Source organism: Erinaceus europaeus, chromosome 8 (genome assembly GCF_950295315.1).
Source record: "Erinaceus europaeus chromosome 8, mEriEur2.1, whole genome shotgun sequence".
NCBI lineage: Eukaryota > Metazoa > Chordata > Mammalia > Eulipotyphla > Erinaceidae > Erinaceus > Erinaceus europaeus.
Window position 1 is genome coordinate 25,358,389 of NC_080169.1, and position 16,014 is coordinate 25,374,402.

The window sequence follows — 16,014 nt, forward strand, 5'->3', positions numbered from 1 at the left end:
ACTTGGGATCTCATGCTTGAGAGCCCAAAGCCTTATCCACTGAGCCACCTCCCAGACCACTCAATTTTTTTTTTTTAACCAGAGCACTGCTCAGCTCTGGCTTATGGTGGTGCAGGGATTGAACCTGGGACTTTGGAGCCTCAGGCATGACAGTCTGTTTGCATAACCATTATGCTTATCTATCCCTGCCCTGTAGCCTAAATTTTAACCTTTGGTCTGCCACTAATTTGCTATGTCTCAGATAGTTTCCATTCATTTCAAAAATGGTTATCATCTTCTTGCTTACTTGGATTTATTTATTTTGATCATTACTGAAGTTTCACTGTTCCAGGCTTTTTCATATGAAAGACACCATAGCAGTAAAGCTTCCTTTAGTGTTATGGGGGTCAGACTCAAACTTGAATCATGTGCATGACAAAGCACATGCACTATTCAGGTGAGCTATCTTGCTGACCTTATTTGTGTCATTTTTCATTGTCACCAAGGTCATGCTGGGGCTTGATGCCAAGCACTAAGAAGCTACTGCTCCCAGAAACAGCAACCATTGTTTCTCTTTTCTTCCATTTCTCTTTCTGGTTTACTGGATAGGACAGAGAGAAATTAAGAGAAGAGGGGGAGGTAAGAGGAAAGAGACACCTTCAGACCTGCTTTACTAGCCTGTGAAGTATCCCCCACTACAAATGGGGAGTGGGGGCTTGAACCCTGCTCCTTGATCCTGGTAATATGTGCACTTAACTAGGTGTGCCACCACCCACCCCCCAGCACATTTTTTCTTACATGTATTAAAATGCTTTGATTTCAAAAATACACTGGAGAGTGGGGGCTCCAACCCAGTTCCTCGTGCTGGTCTTTGCGCATAGTACTATGTGTGCTTAACCCAGTGCACCGTCAACCTCCCCATTTTTTTAAGGGGTGGTTTTAATTTTCCCCTGAGATATCTAACACTTTTTTTTTTTTTGCCTCCAGGGTTATCGCTGAGGCTGGATGTCTGCACTAGGAATCCACTACTCTTGGTGGCCATTTTCCCCCCATTTTTATTGGACAGGACAGAAACTGAGAGGGTTGGAGATAAAAAGACACCTGCAGACCTGCTTCACTGTTTGTGAAGCGATCCCCTTGCTGGTGGGGAGCCCGGGACTACCCCTTTAAATTCTATTATTTCCCCCCTCCCCCTGACACTAGTGCACTGGTCAGCTCTGACTTGTGGTGGTGCTGGGGACAGAACCAGGGACCTCACAGCCTCAGGCTTACAAGCATACTATTTATTTATCATTATCTTTTTTTTTTTTTTTTTTACCAGAGCATTACTCAGCACTGGTTTATGGTGGTGTGGGGGATTGAGCCTGGGACTTAGGAGTCTCAGAGATGAGTCTCTTTGCACTATGCTATCTACCCCCACCCTAATATCATCATCATCCACATTTTTGGTAGTGATTTAATAATTTCATAAAGATTATAGGGCATAACTCCATACTACACCTATCACCCAAGTTTTGTATCTCCACTAACCTTTATAGTTCTTACAGAATCTTACAGAATTTAGGGCATTTAAAAAGTTATATATATATTATATAGTTACATATTGGATAGGGACAGAGAGAAGTTGAGAGGAGGAGGAGGTATAGAGGGAAAGACACCTGCAGCCTTGCTTCAACATTTGTGAAGCTTTCCCCTTGCAGGTGGGGACCAGGGGCTTGAACATGGGTCCTTACGCACTGTACTGTAAAGTGTGTACTTAACCAGGTGCACCATTGCATGCCTCCCCACTCCTTTCTTTTTTAATAACCATTATGCTATCCTCCTAGCACTGGCATTCTCTTAACATACTAAACCTGTAAGTGTACAGACATTTCTAGACTTCCTGTTCCAATTAACCTATGTTTTTCCTTGTATCATTAGGTAATTGTCTTACATTTTGTAATATTTTATATGAGTTGAAACCAAGTAGTGTAGATCCTCTAATTTTGTTCTTCTTCCAGTATACTTTTGCCATTCTAGATTTCAACATACACTTTATTATCAGCTTATAGATCTCTAGAAAAATCTACTGGAAACTTGCCTACATTTATCTGAATCTGTCGTTTAAGTGGGGAGACTTTCATTATTAAATACTGACTCTTCAAGCTCATATACCTAGTACATCTCTCAGCTTATTTTCAGTTTTTTTCTTGCATTTTTTACAACTGAGATTTTATTACTTCATTTGTACAAATAAATTTATTAACATAAAGATGACAGAAGGACTTAAGAAACTGTGCTCAGGGACTTCCGGAGGCAAGTCTATGGAGTAGGAGCCCATTCAGATCACACTCCTGATAAACTAGAAGAAAACAAGGAAAATCACCTGAAAACCTCAAGAAAATACAACCAGGATCTCTCCACAAACTCATAAGCCACAGCCACTATGTTGTGGATGCTACTACAGCGTCATCTTCAACAACCTGGGCAGACAGCCTCACTGATGTGTCCTGGAACGTCACCTCTCTAGAGCCTTAACCCACCAGGGCAAGATAGACAGGCTATAGGTAGGGATCTACCTGCCAACACCCACATTCAATGGAGAAGCAATTACAAAAGTCAGATCTTCCACCTTTTGCACCCCATGAAGAATTTTGGTTCATACTCCCAGAAGGATAAATTTTAGGGGAAGATGAGTAGAGGGCTCTGGACACCAATTCTATCAGGACTGGGAGAGAGAACAGGAATAAAAAATAAAAAAAAAGAAAAAAGGTGGTCCAGAAGGTGGCACAGTGAACAAAATTGTGGACTCTAAAGCATGAGGTCCCTAGTACAATCTCTGGCAGCACATGTATCAGAGTGATATCTGGTTCTCTCTTCCTTCCTCTTAAGTAAATAAACAAAACCTTAAAAAAAAAAGACACTCAGGTAGTAGGTGTGACTTAGAAATGAAGGCAGGACCAATGAAGAAATTGGCAAATATAGATAAACATCTGTCAAATAAGGAATGTAGTTAATAAGTCAACTTTTGAATGAACAGAATAGTAATTATTTGATTTAAATGAGGGGAGATAATTAGTAATTTGTAAAAAAAAAAAATTAACTGGAGTAAGGTGGTGGTGCACCCCCATTAAGCAGTCACACTACCGTGATGGTGAGGCAGGTCTGCAGATATCTATCATTGTTGCTCCCTGGCTCTCCTCTCTCTCAATTTATCTCTGTCCTATCTAGTAAAAACAGAATTAAAGATGAAAAACAAGCCAAAAAAAAAAAAAAAAAGGAAAAAATGCCCACTGGGAGTGATATAGTACAGGAACTAAGCTCCATATAACCCTTATGACAATAAAAGTTAACTCATTTGTACTGTGTAACCACTACATACAAATGAAGTTAAACATGACTTATATGGAGTTGGGCGGTGGCACAAAGTACAAGGACCGACTTAAATATCCCAGAGTCCCCGGCTCCCCACCTACAGGGGAGTCGCTTCACAAGCGGTGAAGCAGGTCTGCAGGTGTCTTTTTCTCCCGTCTTCCCCTCCTCTCTCCATTTCTCTCTGTCCTATCCAGCCACGAAACAATAACAACAACCACAACAGTGTTAAACAAGGGCAACAAAAGGGAAAATAGTGTCAGGCGGTAATGCAGCGGGTTAAGCTCACATGGCGCAAATCTCAGGGACCAGTTAGGATCCAGGTTCAAGTTCCCGGCTCCCCACCTGCAGAGGAGTCGCTTCACAGTCAGTGAAGCAGGTTTGCATGTGTCTCTCTTCCTCTCTATCTCCCCCTTCTCTCTTAATTTCAGTCTCTAGCCAATAACAAATAAATAATAAAAAGGGAAAATAAATACAAAAAGATTAAGAAAACATCAGTTATAAAATATATAATAGTCTTGTGGATTCTAGGTGATGTATATGTATTACGTAAAAAAGAATAATTGAATAACCCAAACTTGCACATCTAAGATACGACTGACACGGATTTGAACACAGGCAAATTGACATGAGTGGAGATTGATACTTTTTTTTTTCTTCATTTACTGGATAGACAGAAACTAAGATGGAGGGAGCAAATAGGGAGAAAGACACCTGCAGAACTCATATGACCAGGGACTTGAACTTGTGTGCTCAAAAAAGTACACTACCTCCTGGCCCTACTATATGATTCTTATTAAGTGCCATAAAGTCAGCCCTAGGAATACATACCATCAAGAGGCATTTCAAGGATTAAATGAGCTAAAAGTAGGAAAAGGAATCTGAATGAATATATATAAGCATGTTAGTATTCTTCTTAGGAACTAACATTTTTTACATCTACTGGTTCTCATGCTTGATTGCTTTCATAGCAAAAAGATGAGCTGTAATGGGTAGATTCCAAATGAGTCTGATTGTGAACAAAAATCCTTCAATTTAAGCTTCATACATAAACAGAATCCGACTAGAAGACCCCAGCTACTTTCAATTCCTCAACCATTTAAAAAAGTTTATTTACAGGGATCGGGTGGTGGCACGGTGGGTTAACCACATGTGGCGCAAAGCGCAGGGACCGGCATAAGTATCCCGGTTTGAGCCCCCGGCTCCCCACCTGCAGGGGAGTCACTTCACAGGCGGTGAAGCAGGTCTGGAGGTGTCTTTCTCTCCCTGTCTTCCCCTCCTCTCTACATTTCTCTCTGTCCTATCCAACAATGAACATCAACAATGGCAATAATAATAACCAATAGTGTTGAATGGCTGATTTATAGTTGATGTTTATGGAGTATTTTGTTCAATATAAAAACTGAATCTTAATAAGTGAAATATGAATAGTTTGTATGTAACAGTATGGCAAGTAGGTCCCTTTGTCCTTTGATAAATTGAGTGAAATAAGTCCTTTTGAATATTTTAGTAAACAAAATGAGCTTTTTAAATTTTATAGCTGGAGCTTCCCTTCTTTGCACTTTAACTACTCCCTGTGAACTCCCACCCCTTTTCAATCTCAGAAAAAGGGAAGGAAACACGACAACACCTGTTCTATGGCCTGTGAAGCTTCCCCTGTGTGCAGTGCTGCCATGTGGTTCAAGAAATCCAGTCCTCCTGTTTATGTGTGTCTTTCACCAGTTGCGTTATCTCCTAGCACCAGGTGAGCAATGTTAACTGTAACGCTCTGGTAGTTGCTTTGGTATAACCAAGAAAGATTGGGTCTGGTGGGGAACTTGAGAGGTCACTCACTTAACCACAAGAGGGTACAGGCAAGCATGCTCAGAAGGAAGAGACAATACAAAACAACATGGTCATATGCAATGTAACCTTAGAATCTTGTAGCCTACTATTAATCACAAAGAAAATAAATAACTTAAAAGTTATGGTATGTGCTAATTTGACTTTATATCTCGATTCTTTTGCTTTCTCCTACTCCAGTATCACTTTATTGTGGAAAAACAATTACATAATTGTCACAGTGGTAAATTTCCCAGATTGCTGTCCACATTTCACCCGCAACCAAACCATCTTCCACCAGTAGGCTTCCCACCTGAGTACCCAAATCTACTGTAGTAGACTATCATCCATTTAGGAGTCACCCTTTATATAGTTTGATTTTTTTTTTTTTCCTCCTCCAGGGTTATTGCTGGGCTCTGTGCCTGCACCATGAATCCACCGCTCCTGGAGGCCATTTTTTCCCCCTTTTGTTGCCCTTGTTGTAGCTTTGTTGTGGCTATTATTATTGCCCTTGTTGACACAATTCGTTGTTGGATAGGACAGAGAGAAATGGAGAGAGGAGGGGAAGACAGAGAAGGGGAGAGATAGACACCTGCAGACCTGCTTCACCGCCTGTGAAGCGACTCCCCTGCAGGTGGGGAGCCGGGGGCTCGAACCGGGATCCTTATGCTGGTCCCTGCGCTTTGCGCCACATGCGCTTAACCCTCTGCACCACCGCCCGACCCCCTATATAGTTTGATTTTTAGGAATGTAAAAAAACGTTGTTTTTTTTCCCCTCCTCTAGGGTTATTGAACAAGGACCCCATGTTCAATCCCCAGCACAAGCTAGTGCTCTGATTAAGAGGGAACTGGGCAAATCATTAATCCCCCAAGGAAAAAAAAAAAGGAAAAAAGTGAGCTGGGTGGCAGTACATCCATTAGAGCAATGCTACCACACGCAAGGATCTGGGTTCAAGCTCCTGCCCCCACCTGCAGGGTGGAATCCTCCTAAGCAGTGAAGTAAACCTGCAGGTGTTGCTCTCTCTCTCTTCCCCTCCAAATTTCTAGCTCTATTCAAAATACAAGCAAAAACAACAACAAAGTGAAGCAAAATCTACTTCAAGTTTTTCTCATCAGTTGAGCACTCTGACAGAGATAGGCAGTCATGGATAGTTAACCTGCCTACCCTTATGAATTCAGTTAACAGATGACCTGTCTGTCTCTGAAACCTCCCACCACGCCCAACCTCAAACACACCATCATTACTGTCAGCTTTCCAATGTGCTTGCTGTCTTCCTGATTTTCATCAAGTGAAATTGTACTATACATACACACTACTACTACTACTAAATATAGGATGGATGAGTATGACTACATATATTCTATCATTCAGTTTTATTATGTCAATGTTATTTAAAGTTCTGTGTGTTACTGATACAATTTGACAGATAGGATTTTTTTTTCTTTTTTTCTTGGTTTGGAAATGCTTATATGGTAATGGTCATTACGTCTCTATGACGTTCTGACTTACAAAAAAAAAGTCTTATCACATGAAGGAATATAAAACTATTTATTGACCACTGTTCACCAGTATTTACAATAAAATAAACAATATACAGTTGGATAACATTCTGATTACTACAAAGTATTGTTTTTGTTTGGTTTCTGCTGAACCAGTAACCCAAATACTGAGACGATAGAGCCTACATGTGAGGAATGAGCTGGGCTAAAGAAAAAAACATGCAGGTCAAAAGTTTAGATTACAAAGGTTTGTTTACCCACTTATTCCGGTAGGCCCTAAATTGCCAACATCACTAGCCACTAGGTTTCCATGAATAAAGTCTCAAGTCCCATGAATCACGAGTTTTCAAAATCAATAGATGAAGGATTCTAACTTCTTATGAATGATTCACTAGAAGGAATTTTAAAATATGCACACTACCAAGTTTTGCTTGCCGAATCAAAAACACTGTTGATAGAAATTTTTCCTTTTGGATTTTTTTTTTTTTAACAAACACACAATTGTAGATATAGAGATTTTTGATATGATTGCTTTAAATGGTTCATCTTAATTGTTCACATTATACTTAAAAGTATCCAATTACAAAATTATTTTTTCATTTGGAAGTTAAGGCTTCAGGAAACATTTCAATTTAATTAAGTGATTTACTTAGCTCAAAAACGATGGCTTATTCATGGCTGCAAAATGCTGTTTTGTCTGGTGAAATGCTTAAACAAAACCATTTACACATTTTTTTTTTTTGTAAACACACACACGAACAAAGAGTAGGGTCTTTAGGCATGTGAGTTAAACACAAATCCCAATTGAGTAATGTTGTCCCCAACATTCAGAGAAAGTAATATGCTATGGTATCAAATGTTCTTTTCTGATAAAAGAAGCAACTACAGAAAGTTTTTATTTGTTCAAAGTAACCAGTGCTATAGATGCAAAACAAACAAAATCCTCCCCATACTATTTTAAAACATTTAACTTGATTTTCATTAGAATGTTGTCACAATAAATCAAAAAACAACCCCCCCCCCAAAGTAAGACCCAGATTTTATATATATATGTATAAATATATATAAAAAGCAATGCATACAATTATTGAGCTTCATCTTCTGGACAAGAATGCCAAGTTAGTCTTTCTTCATAAAAAGCAATTACAATTTGAGGGCACTTCATATTTGCCTCTTTTGCCAACACCAAATCTGCCTCATCTGAATCCTTCCTGTAATGAAGGGGGGAAAAAAAAAAAAAAAAGAGTTAAAAGTTTAAATTGCTAGTAACTGAGAACATCCTAGTTCAATTAAAAAGGTGTATTTAAGTGCTTGGGTGTATTTAAAACTTCCTTTTCTAAAACACGCTAGTTTATCTATCTCTAATTTAAAACATTATGAAAGAAATTTTTTTTATAATTTATTTCTTTATTGGGGAATTAATGTTTTACATTCAACAGTAAATACAATAGTTTATACATGCATAACATTTCCCAGTTTTCCATATAATAATACAACCCCCACTAGGTCCTTATGAAGGAAATTTACCAGAATCCTTACAGCAGACTATTAACTATGATTGAAAAATACTTAGAAAAATCATTCCTTGATATGGCTTCACATATTTAAGCAATGTTCTATTATTCTTCAAATGTTAAAAGGCATACTTACCATTTCATGAGAAACATTAATTCTCCACTGCTATCGGTGGCACCAATTATTCGTTCAGGATCAAGACCTCTGGCAAAGCCTCTTGGTTTATCAGCCTGATTTGAAGAGGTAAAATGATTCCTTATAGTAATTTCCACTCTGTTTTCATGATATGTAGCTTTAAATAAACTCTTTAATAGCAAATCAGAAATGACTACAACCAAGAGCCCACATTTAGTATCAAAACACACTGTAGTTTCCATTAAATTTACAAAAAGAAAAACTAAATTTCCAGTAGATGCAATGTAAATAGTTTATGATTTTTAAAAGTTATTATGAATTGTAATAAAAATATTTTTTAACCCAAATAATGCAAGGTTGGAACCCAAATAATGCAAGGTTGGAGCTAGGAACAGAGAAAAATACTCCTTTTACATTTGATAATAAAAACCATTTAATAATCAAAATTGTTGCAGTTATTTCAATCATTTCTATAAATGCATTTAAATAAATCAATTTTTGAAGTATACACAGAACAAAAACTTTCAATCTATAACTAATCAGTATTGTAATAAACCCAAATTATATAAAAATCTTTGGGGCAAGGCAGTGGTTTGCACACACTACAGTGCACAAGGACCCATGTTCAAGTCCCTGGTTCTCACCTGCAGGAGAGAAGCTTCACAGTGAAGTAGGGCTACAGGTGTCTGTCTCTCTCCCTATCTCCCTCCTCTCATGTCAATCTGTCTCTATCCAGTAAAAATAATCAAAATTTTCTCAAAATGAGTTATACTTACAGCATCTCTTTTCTTCTTTGATTTGCTATCATCAGATTCACTGTCAGATAAAGATTTTCTTTTTGTACCATCTTTTTCTTTACCGGCCTTTTGAGAATTAAGAAATGCTTCAATCAACTCTGGACAATCTAAATTTTCTTCAGGTTCCCAAGTATTGTCTGCACTGTGTACAGTTAAAAAACAAAAATGAATTCAATTGAGGATGGCTCATCACTATCAACCACTTTCATTTTATATCTGGAAACTACTTCCCTGCCCTAAACCTATACTTTAGAAAGACAGGGGGAAAGGGAGGGGAAGAGATGGGATTGCCGAGAAGTCATTTGCATAACCACTCTACTGTTTCCCTTACCCTTAGTATTATTTTAAACAGAGCACTGTTCAGACTTATGTTGGTGTTAGGCATTGAAACTGAGACCTCAAAGTGTCAAGCACGAGTCTTTTTATAAAACCACTATGCTATCTCCCCGCTACTTGCATTTTTTTCTATTTGTTTTCACAGTCCTTAGCCTAAAGGGCAAGCATGCACAGCAGTCAACCCACCTCAGTTATCAGTTTAGGTTAATCACATCAAACTAGGGCTAGGGTTTCCAATACTGTGCTAAAAATAAAACAGACAAAAAAGACCCAAAATAGTGTCAAATGTGGTATAGTACATATTTCAGTGTCTGCTGGATGCTCAAATTTGGTAACCTGAAAATCAAATCCAGTATCTGTTTCAAGTGGCAAACTAAGGATGAGGATGTTTTAGTATCTTTCACTGGCTGGGAAAAATTTGGAACATATTAGCATGGGTATGCTTCTCACTCTCTCTCAAGTCTATCAAAAAGGAAAAAGCAACAAGGAATGGTAGAGGCATGCAGGCACCAAATTCCAGCAATAACCATAATGGTAGAAAGTGAAACAACCCTATTTTTGCTTCTAGGGTTATCCTGGTGTTCTGCACCTATAACCCTATAGCTTCCAGCAAATAATTTTTGTGAGAGTGAGAGAGACAAGACACTACAGCATTACACCGTTGTTCTTAAAACTTCCTCCATGCATGTTTCCAGTTTTACATATTTATTGCTGCTTTTGCAGTACATTCAAGGTTGAGTTGTTTTTGAGAGACATGATTACAACATGATTCTTTGCTGGGGGGAAATGCATTAACCCACTATTTCAACTTGTTCTGTTGATATTCCAACTGTCCAAATTTGGTAAGCTTATTTATAAGGTGGAGGATGACAAAAGGGCTGAAGTAGAGTCTCACCTGACACTGTCATTTTCACCAGACTTTTATATTGCCAAATATATGTAATACACAGCAGGTTCTCAATCACAGCATGGGGATTACATTTTGGGAGCAAAAAGATAAAGTTACTTTCCTAATGTTCTGATCACCCAAGGAACCTTGTTGCTTTTGTGGCATTAAGGCTGAAGAATTCAAGTAGATTATCACATAAGTACAAGTATAATAGCAGCACAACTACTGCACATTCATCATTTTTAAGACAACTAACATCCAATAGTCATATGAGAGTAATGATTATCTCCCTTTCTATCTGTCCCTCCTCTCTCAATTGCTCTCTGCCTTATCCAATAAAATAAAAAGGGTTTAAAAAAAAAAAAGGAGAGGGGTTCTGGTGGTAGTGCAGTAGGCTAAGTGCACATGGTACAAAGCGCATGTGTAAGGATCCCAGTTCAAGCCCCCAGATTCCCACCTGCAGGGGAGTCACTTCACAATTGGTGAAGCAGGTCTGCAGGTGTCTTATCTTTCTCTTCCCCTCCTCTCTCCATTTCTCTCTGTCCTACCCAAAAAATGACATCAACAACAATTAAAACTACAACAATAAAACAAGAGCAACAAACAGGAAAATAACAACAAAAAAAGAGAGGAAATGGTGGCTCATAGGAGTGATGGGTTTACAGTGCCAGCACTGAGCCCCAACAATAACCCTGACAGGAAAGAAAGAAAAACAAAACAACAACAAAAAACAAGTATTAATTTTTAGATCAGGATATAGCAAAACTAGTGTAGGACCTAATTATGTAAAGTATCTCTATTTAGGACCCATTTGTCCACACTGAACTGTTCTTCCTTGTAGGGAAACAAAATAGATTACCCATTCTTATTAATGTAGTACCTAAATTAAAATGTAAATTCTACTCTGTAATTTTACACACTTGACATAGTAATCAACTTGTCTCAAATCTACATGATTGCAATCACAGGCTAGAGACCTGCTCTTTTTAAATAGATCTCAAACAAAACACCTTGTATTAAAGGTATATTTTATTATCTTGGGATGTTGTGGATCATACTAAGGCTCTATATATGCAAAACATGTGCTGTACCTTGGGGCTATACCCCAGCTCCAAAAGAGTCAAAAGAATTTAGGATCCTTACTCTGTAAATCCCTTCCACTTCAGGAAATACTCCACCTTTCCATTCACTACACGTCGGTCCAGTACTTTTTCCACCACAAATTCCTCAGGCTCAGCCTCTTCAACTTTTTTACTCTTTCCATTCTGTTTCTTTCCCATTTTTTGCTAAAATAAAAGAAAAATAAGACATAGTTCTATTGATTTGAGTACACCTGAAAGGCTCGATCACAGTCTGTTACTGTAGCATTTAATACATTGTCACTTCTAGATTTCCAGGGCAAACTCCTTCTGAAAAAGCAAGTAAACAGAGAAGAAAAAAAGTGAAAAAAAATTGAACTAAAACCCACTATTTTCAGGGAGGGGGTCTGAAGTCACCTTTTTTCTCAATGTGTCTACACAATGGAATTTATTCGAGTTCACAATACAACACAGGAACAATTATTGAGTACAAGATTAGAGGAAGGATAAAGTTGTAGCAGGTCCAAAACCCACAGATCTAAGGCCCAGGGAGCTGTTTAGCGGTAGAGCAAAGTACTTGTATACTCCAGTAATCCCTGATCTGCATTTTAGAGCTGAGTGGTACTCTTTATCTTTCACAGAAACTAAAAGCTAAAAGCAAAACCAAAAAATCCTGCATAGACCCCAAACATCAACATTTCCTTTTTTTTTTTAAAGGAGAGGTGGGGTTCCTCTCATTTTAGTTTTAAATTTTATTTACTTATTATTGTATAGAGACAGAGGAAAAACTGAGAGGGGAAGGAGATAAAGAGGGAAAAAGACAGATACTGGCAGCCCTGCTTCACAACTCCTCAAGCTTTCCTCCTGCCAAGTGGGGACCAGGAGATTGAACCTGCGTCCCTGTGCACTGTAATGTGTGCTTAAACCTTGTGCACCATCTCCTGGTGCCAACATTTCCCTTTCTTTTCTTTATAGGAATTGAGAAATTGAGGGGTAGGGGAAGATAGAGAGGGAGAAAGTAAACACCTGCTTCGTCACTTGTGAAGTGACCCCCCCACACACAGGTGGGGAGCTGGGGACTTGAACTGGGATCCTCATACAGGTCCTTGTGCTTTGTACTATGTGCGTTACTGCCCGGCCTCCCAACATTTCAAACACTAATGTTAAGGGGAGAAAATAAAGAACAAAAAGCAAAATGGTTTGCTTTCTCTAAGAGAAATGGCAGCTTCAGGATAAAAACAGTTCAGAAACTGGCTATGCTAAAAATGAAAAAGATTATTTTCCCAAACGTTATAAATATTAGAACAAATCTATAATGTCACTTCAAGAGGCCAGGAAGCTGGTTCATTTTAATTCTCTAATGTGAGTTCACCTTAGCTTCTCAAGAGTTCCCAACTAAGGCTGACAAAATTCACTTCAAACAAGTGTTTAGGTTTTCTACTCTGGCTTAACACTATTTAAGAAAATCAAGAAACCAAACTCAATCCACCATTCTCTCATAGCCCACAAATTTTGTTAAGAGGACCGAAAAAAGGAGTACTAATGGGGGTGTGTGTGTCAAATTATTTCCTCTTCAATATTACAAACAGAAAAAAAATCAACAATTCTTTACAAATTCGTAGCTTGCTTAAGGACTTCAGAGGTCTTCAAATACACTTGTTCCCACCACTTCTGTAGGATTTTTTTCTTTCATTTTTCCGATGTTGACAGAAAAGGACAGAGAACCACCACAGCACCACTCTAATGTTTGTCAAGCTTTCACTTGCAAGATGCTCCTAAGAGATGGGCAGGGGCTTGAACCTGGGTCCTCCCACATAGCAGAGTGCACTCTATAGGGTGAACTCTTTACTGGCCAAAAATCACACAAAGCTGCATACAAAAAAAAAAAAAAATTATCTTCTGAAACTTAAAAAAACAAATTGCAGCAAGCATCTGATTTTGTTCAGTGCCATTTCCAAGCCAGGTCAAACAGTAGAGTGCACATCAGCACTCTACACCAGTACCCTTCTGCTTCTGTGAAATAAAAGGATGGGAAGAACAGTGGCTGTAGAAATAGCTCAACTGGCAGAGCACAGACATATTCCTGAGGTACATAGCTCAATCCCGGGTTGATCTGTCTCATGTGACACCGTCTTTCTCATATGCAATCAGAAAGAAAAAAAAAAAGGTACAAGACATACTGAGGCATATCAAAACTTTAATTACAGAGCCTCAAAGGCAAAACAACAACAAAAACACCACCACACACACAGATATCCATGGACAGAATAAAGATGACAGCATGAGTGAGACCTACATGCCCGAGACCCCATGTACAATCACTGGCACCAAATTACATCAGAGCCGAAGTCCTCTTTCACGATGTCCAAAATGTCACGACCGTTATGAATATGTTGATTAAATAAACTGTAACTTCAAATTTCCTAATTCTATGCATATATTTCAAGCTTTATAAGCAAATATTGGCAAATATGCCACCCTCGTAGATCTCTTAATTAAACTTGAGATGCTAACTTTGGATTTAAGAAACAGGAGTGATAAATCTTACACTTGGCACTAATTCGCATTGTGTTACTTTTCTATGGTTCTTTAAATAAGTCATGACAGTATTAAGCCAAACCAGCAAGTATCTCAACGCAATGATTCCATTTTGACCCTTATCAGAAACACCTAGAGAACAGAGGTGACTAGGAATGACATAAGAGATGCAAAGTTATGATTTCTGGGGGAAATTTTTTTGAGTTAGCGCCTTACATATTTTAGGTTGCCATTAACTTACCAATGTAGTTTTATTGGAGGCCATTTTTAATTGCAGACTTGAAGAGCTATTACTAGAAAAATGCATGACAGTTAAAAAGAATTTTGCATGACACAAAAAAGTAGCTAAATACGAGTTTTATTTGGACTCCAACCCCCAGCTCCAGCAAAGACACAGATCCACAGAGAGCGGATCAGAGCTCCTGCTTCAACTAGGGATGTACATCTGGGATTCTTATCAGGGCTCCCACCAAGTGAGTCTAAAAACCCTCACTAAGGACACTGGTACCTGAGGCAGCTTTACAGGCAAACATACTAGTGGACTCAACTATCTTCCCACCCAAATCCCTCGCATACCACTTGGAAGCATTTTTTAAATGGCCAGATCGTTCCGTTAAAAAACTAGAGTCCCAATTACTCAATCGACCACTGACGGTTAAAACCACCGGGAAATTTTTCCACTCCAACACTCCAAAAAAAAAAAAAAAAATTACAACTTGGTAGCAACCCAGAAGCCGCCTTTTTCTAACCACTTGTTTAAAATCGGCTCCTTTCTGCAGGCCCCGCGCCCAGGCCCCGGCGCGCTCCGTGCGGCCTGCGCGCCCCGCCGCCCCCCACCCGCGAGCGCGGGCCTCGTGGTCAGCGCAGCCGCCGGGGAGACAAAGGCCGCGGCGCGGGGGCTCAAGGGCACCGCGCCGCCGCCCCCGCCACGTAACGGAGCGCCCGCCTCAGCCTCCCGACAGCCGGCGGCGCGAGCCGGGCCGCGCGGAGAAATGCGGGAGAATGCAGCGCCCTCCCCGGAGGCCCGAGGCCCGGCGCGGCGGCGGGGGGAGGCCCCTCGGCGAGCTCGCGGTGGGGTGGGGGAGGGGAGAGACGAGGCGCTTTGTCTGGAAACCAGGCGGCTGAGGCCTCGGCTTCGAACCCGCCGAAAGACGGTCTGGGCTGCTCCGACTAACTACGCACGGCTACCCGGCGGGCGCCAGGCCCGGCGCGGGGTCCCCGCTGGCCCCTCAGCTCCTTCCTTCCCGCTCCCGGCTCGGGCTGCTAGAAGGTAACGGGGGGGGGGGCAGTCTGGGCTCGGGGGAGGGCGCAGGTGGCACCACGAGCACCGCTACCGAGTGAGGGCGAGAGAGAAAGAAATGCACCGACTTCACCGCCTCCGAGCTGCTCCGCGTCCCGGGTCTGCGGCGTCTCCGGCCCTGCGCGCCTCAGGCTCGAGCCACATCCGAGGGGGGGGCGGGGCGGGGCGGGCGCAACGCGGGGCGGCCGCCGGAGGGGGGAGGTGGCGCCGCCCATGTCGGGCGGCCGCGAGAGGCGGGGCGGGCGCGCGCCCGGCGGGAGGGGGTCGCGCGCGGGGGAGCCGGGCCCGGGGGAGGGGAGCGCGAGGAGCCCCGGGGCGGCCGCGGCACTTACCGTCGTCGGAATGGCGCCCGGCGGGCCCCGGCGGGGAGGGAGCAGCCGAGCAGGGAGCGAGCTCAGCGACCGGAGGCTCCTCGGCGGAGACGCGTCCGCTTCGCAACCGCCGCTACTGGCGCCAAAACCGGACTCCGCCCACTTCCTCGCCGGCGGGGGTGGGTGCTTCCTTGCGCTGTGTGCGTCTGTGTGTGTGGGGGGGGGGGGGCCGCGTTGGAGGAAAAATCGGCTGGGAATCGGGAGCCGGGAACGGGGTGGGAGCTCCTTTCGGCCCCCTTTCTTCTGAGTCTTCCCGGAAACTCGGGAGGAGACCCCACGAGACGCAGCTTAGGGTCAGGGCGGTGGAGCGTCAAGTTAATTTGTTGGTTAGAAGTCGCTTCGGGTATTTCCGGAAAGGGGCCGAGCTCGTCCTCTACGCACTGGAAGGGGCGGGGCTACGGAG

General features: G+C 41.5%; 1 protein-coding gene across 7 annotated transcripts; it reads right to left on the reverse strand.

Moving 5' to 3' along the window:
• Window positions 1-6,686: 6,686 nt before the first annotated feature.
• On the reverse strand, window positions 6,687-15,922 carry CBX3 (chromobox 3). Of its 7 annotated transcripts, none has more exons than XM_060196068.1 (6): window positions 15,573-15,922; window positions 14,182-14,233; window positions 11,467-11,609; window positions 9,078-9,240; window positions 8,302-8,396; window positions 6,687-7,862 (listed from the first exon to the last, which is right to left on the reverse strand). In XM_060196068.1, exons 2-6 carry the CDS (start codon window positions 14,203-14,205, stop codon window positions 7,736-7,738), a joined length of 552 nt encoding a protein of 183 aa, XP_060052051.1. In that variant the 5' UTR covers window positions 14,206-14,233; window positions 15,573-15,922; the 3' UTR covers window positions 6,687-7,735. The 7 variants fall into 7 exon arrangements, with proteins under 7 accessions (XP_060052051.1, XP_060052049.1, XP_060052048.1 ...); XM_060196066.1 differs by lacking the exon at window positions 15,573-15,922 and adding an exon at window positions 15,309-15,436; XM_060196065.1 differs by lacking the exon at window positions 15,573-15,922 and adding an exon at window positions 15,275-15,408.
• Window positions 15,923-16,014: the final 92 nt, after the last annotated feature.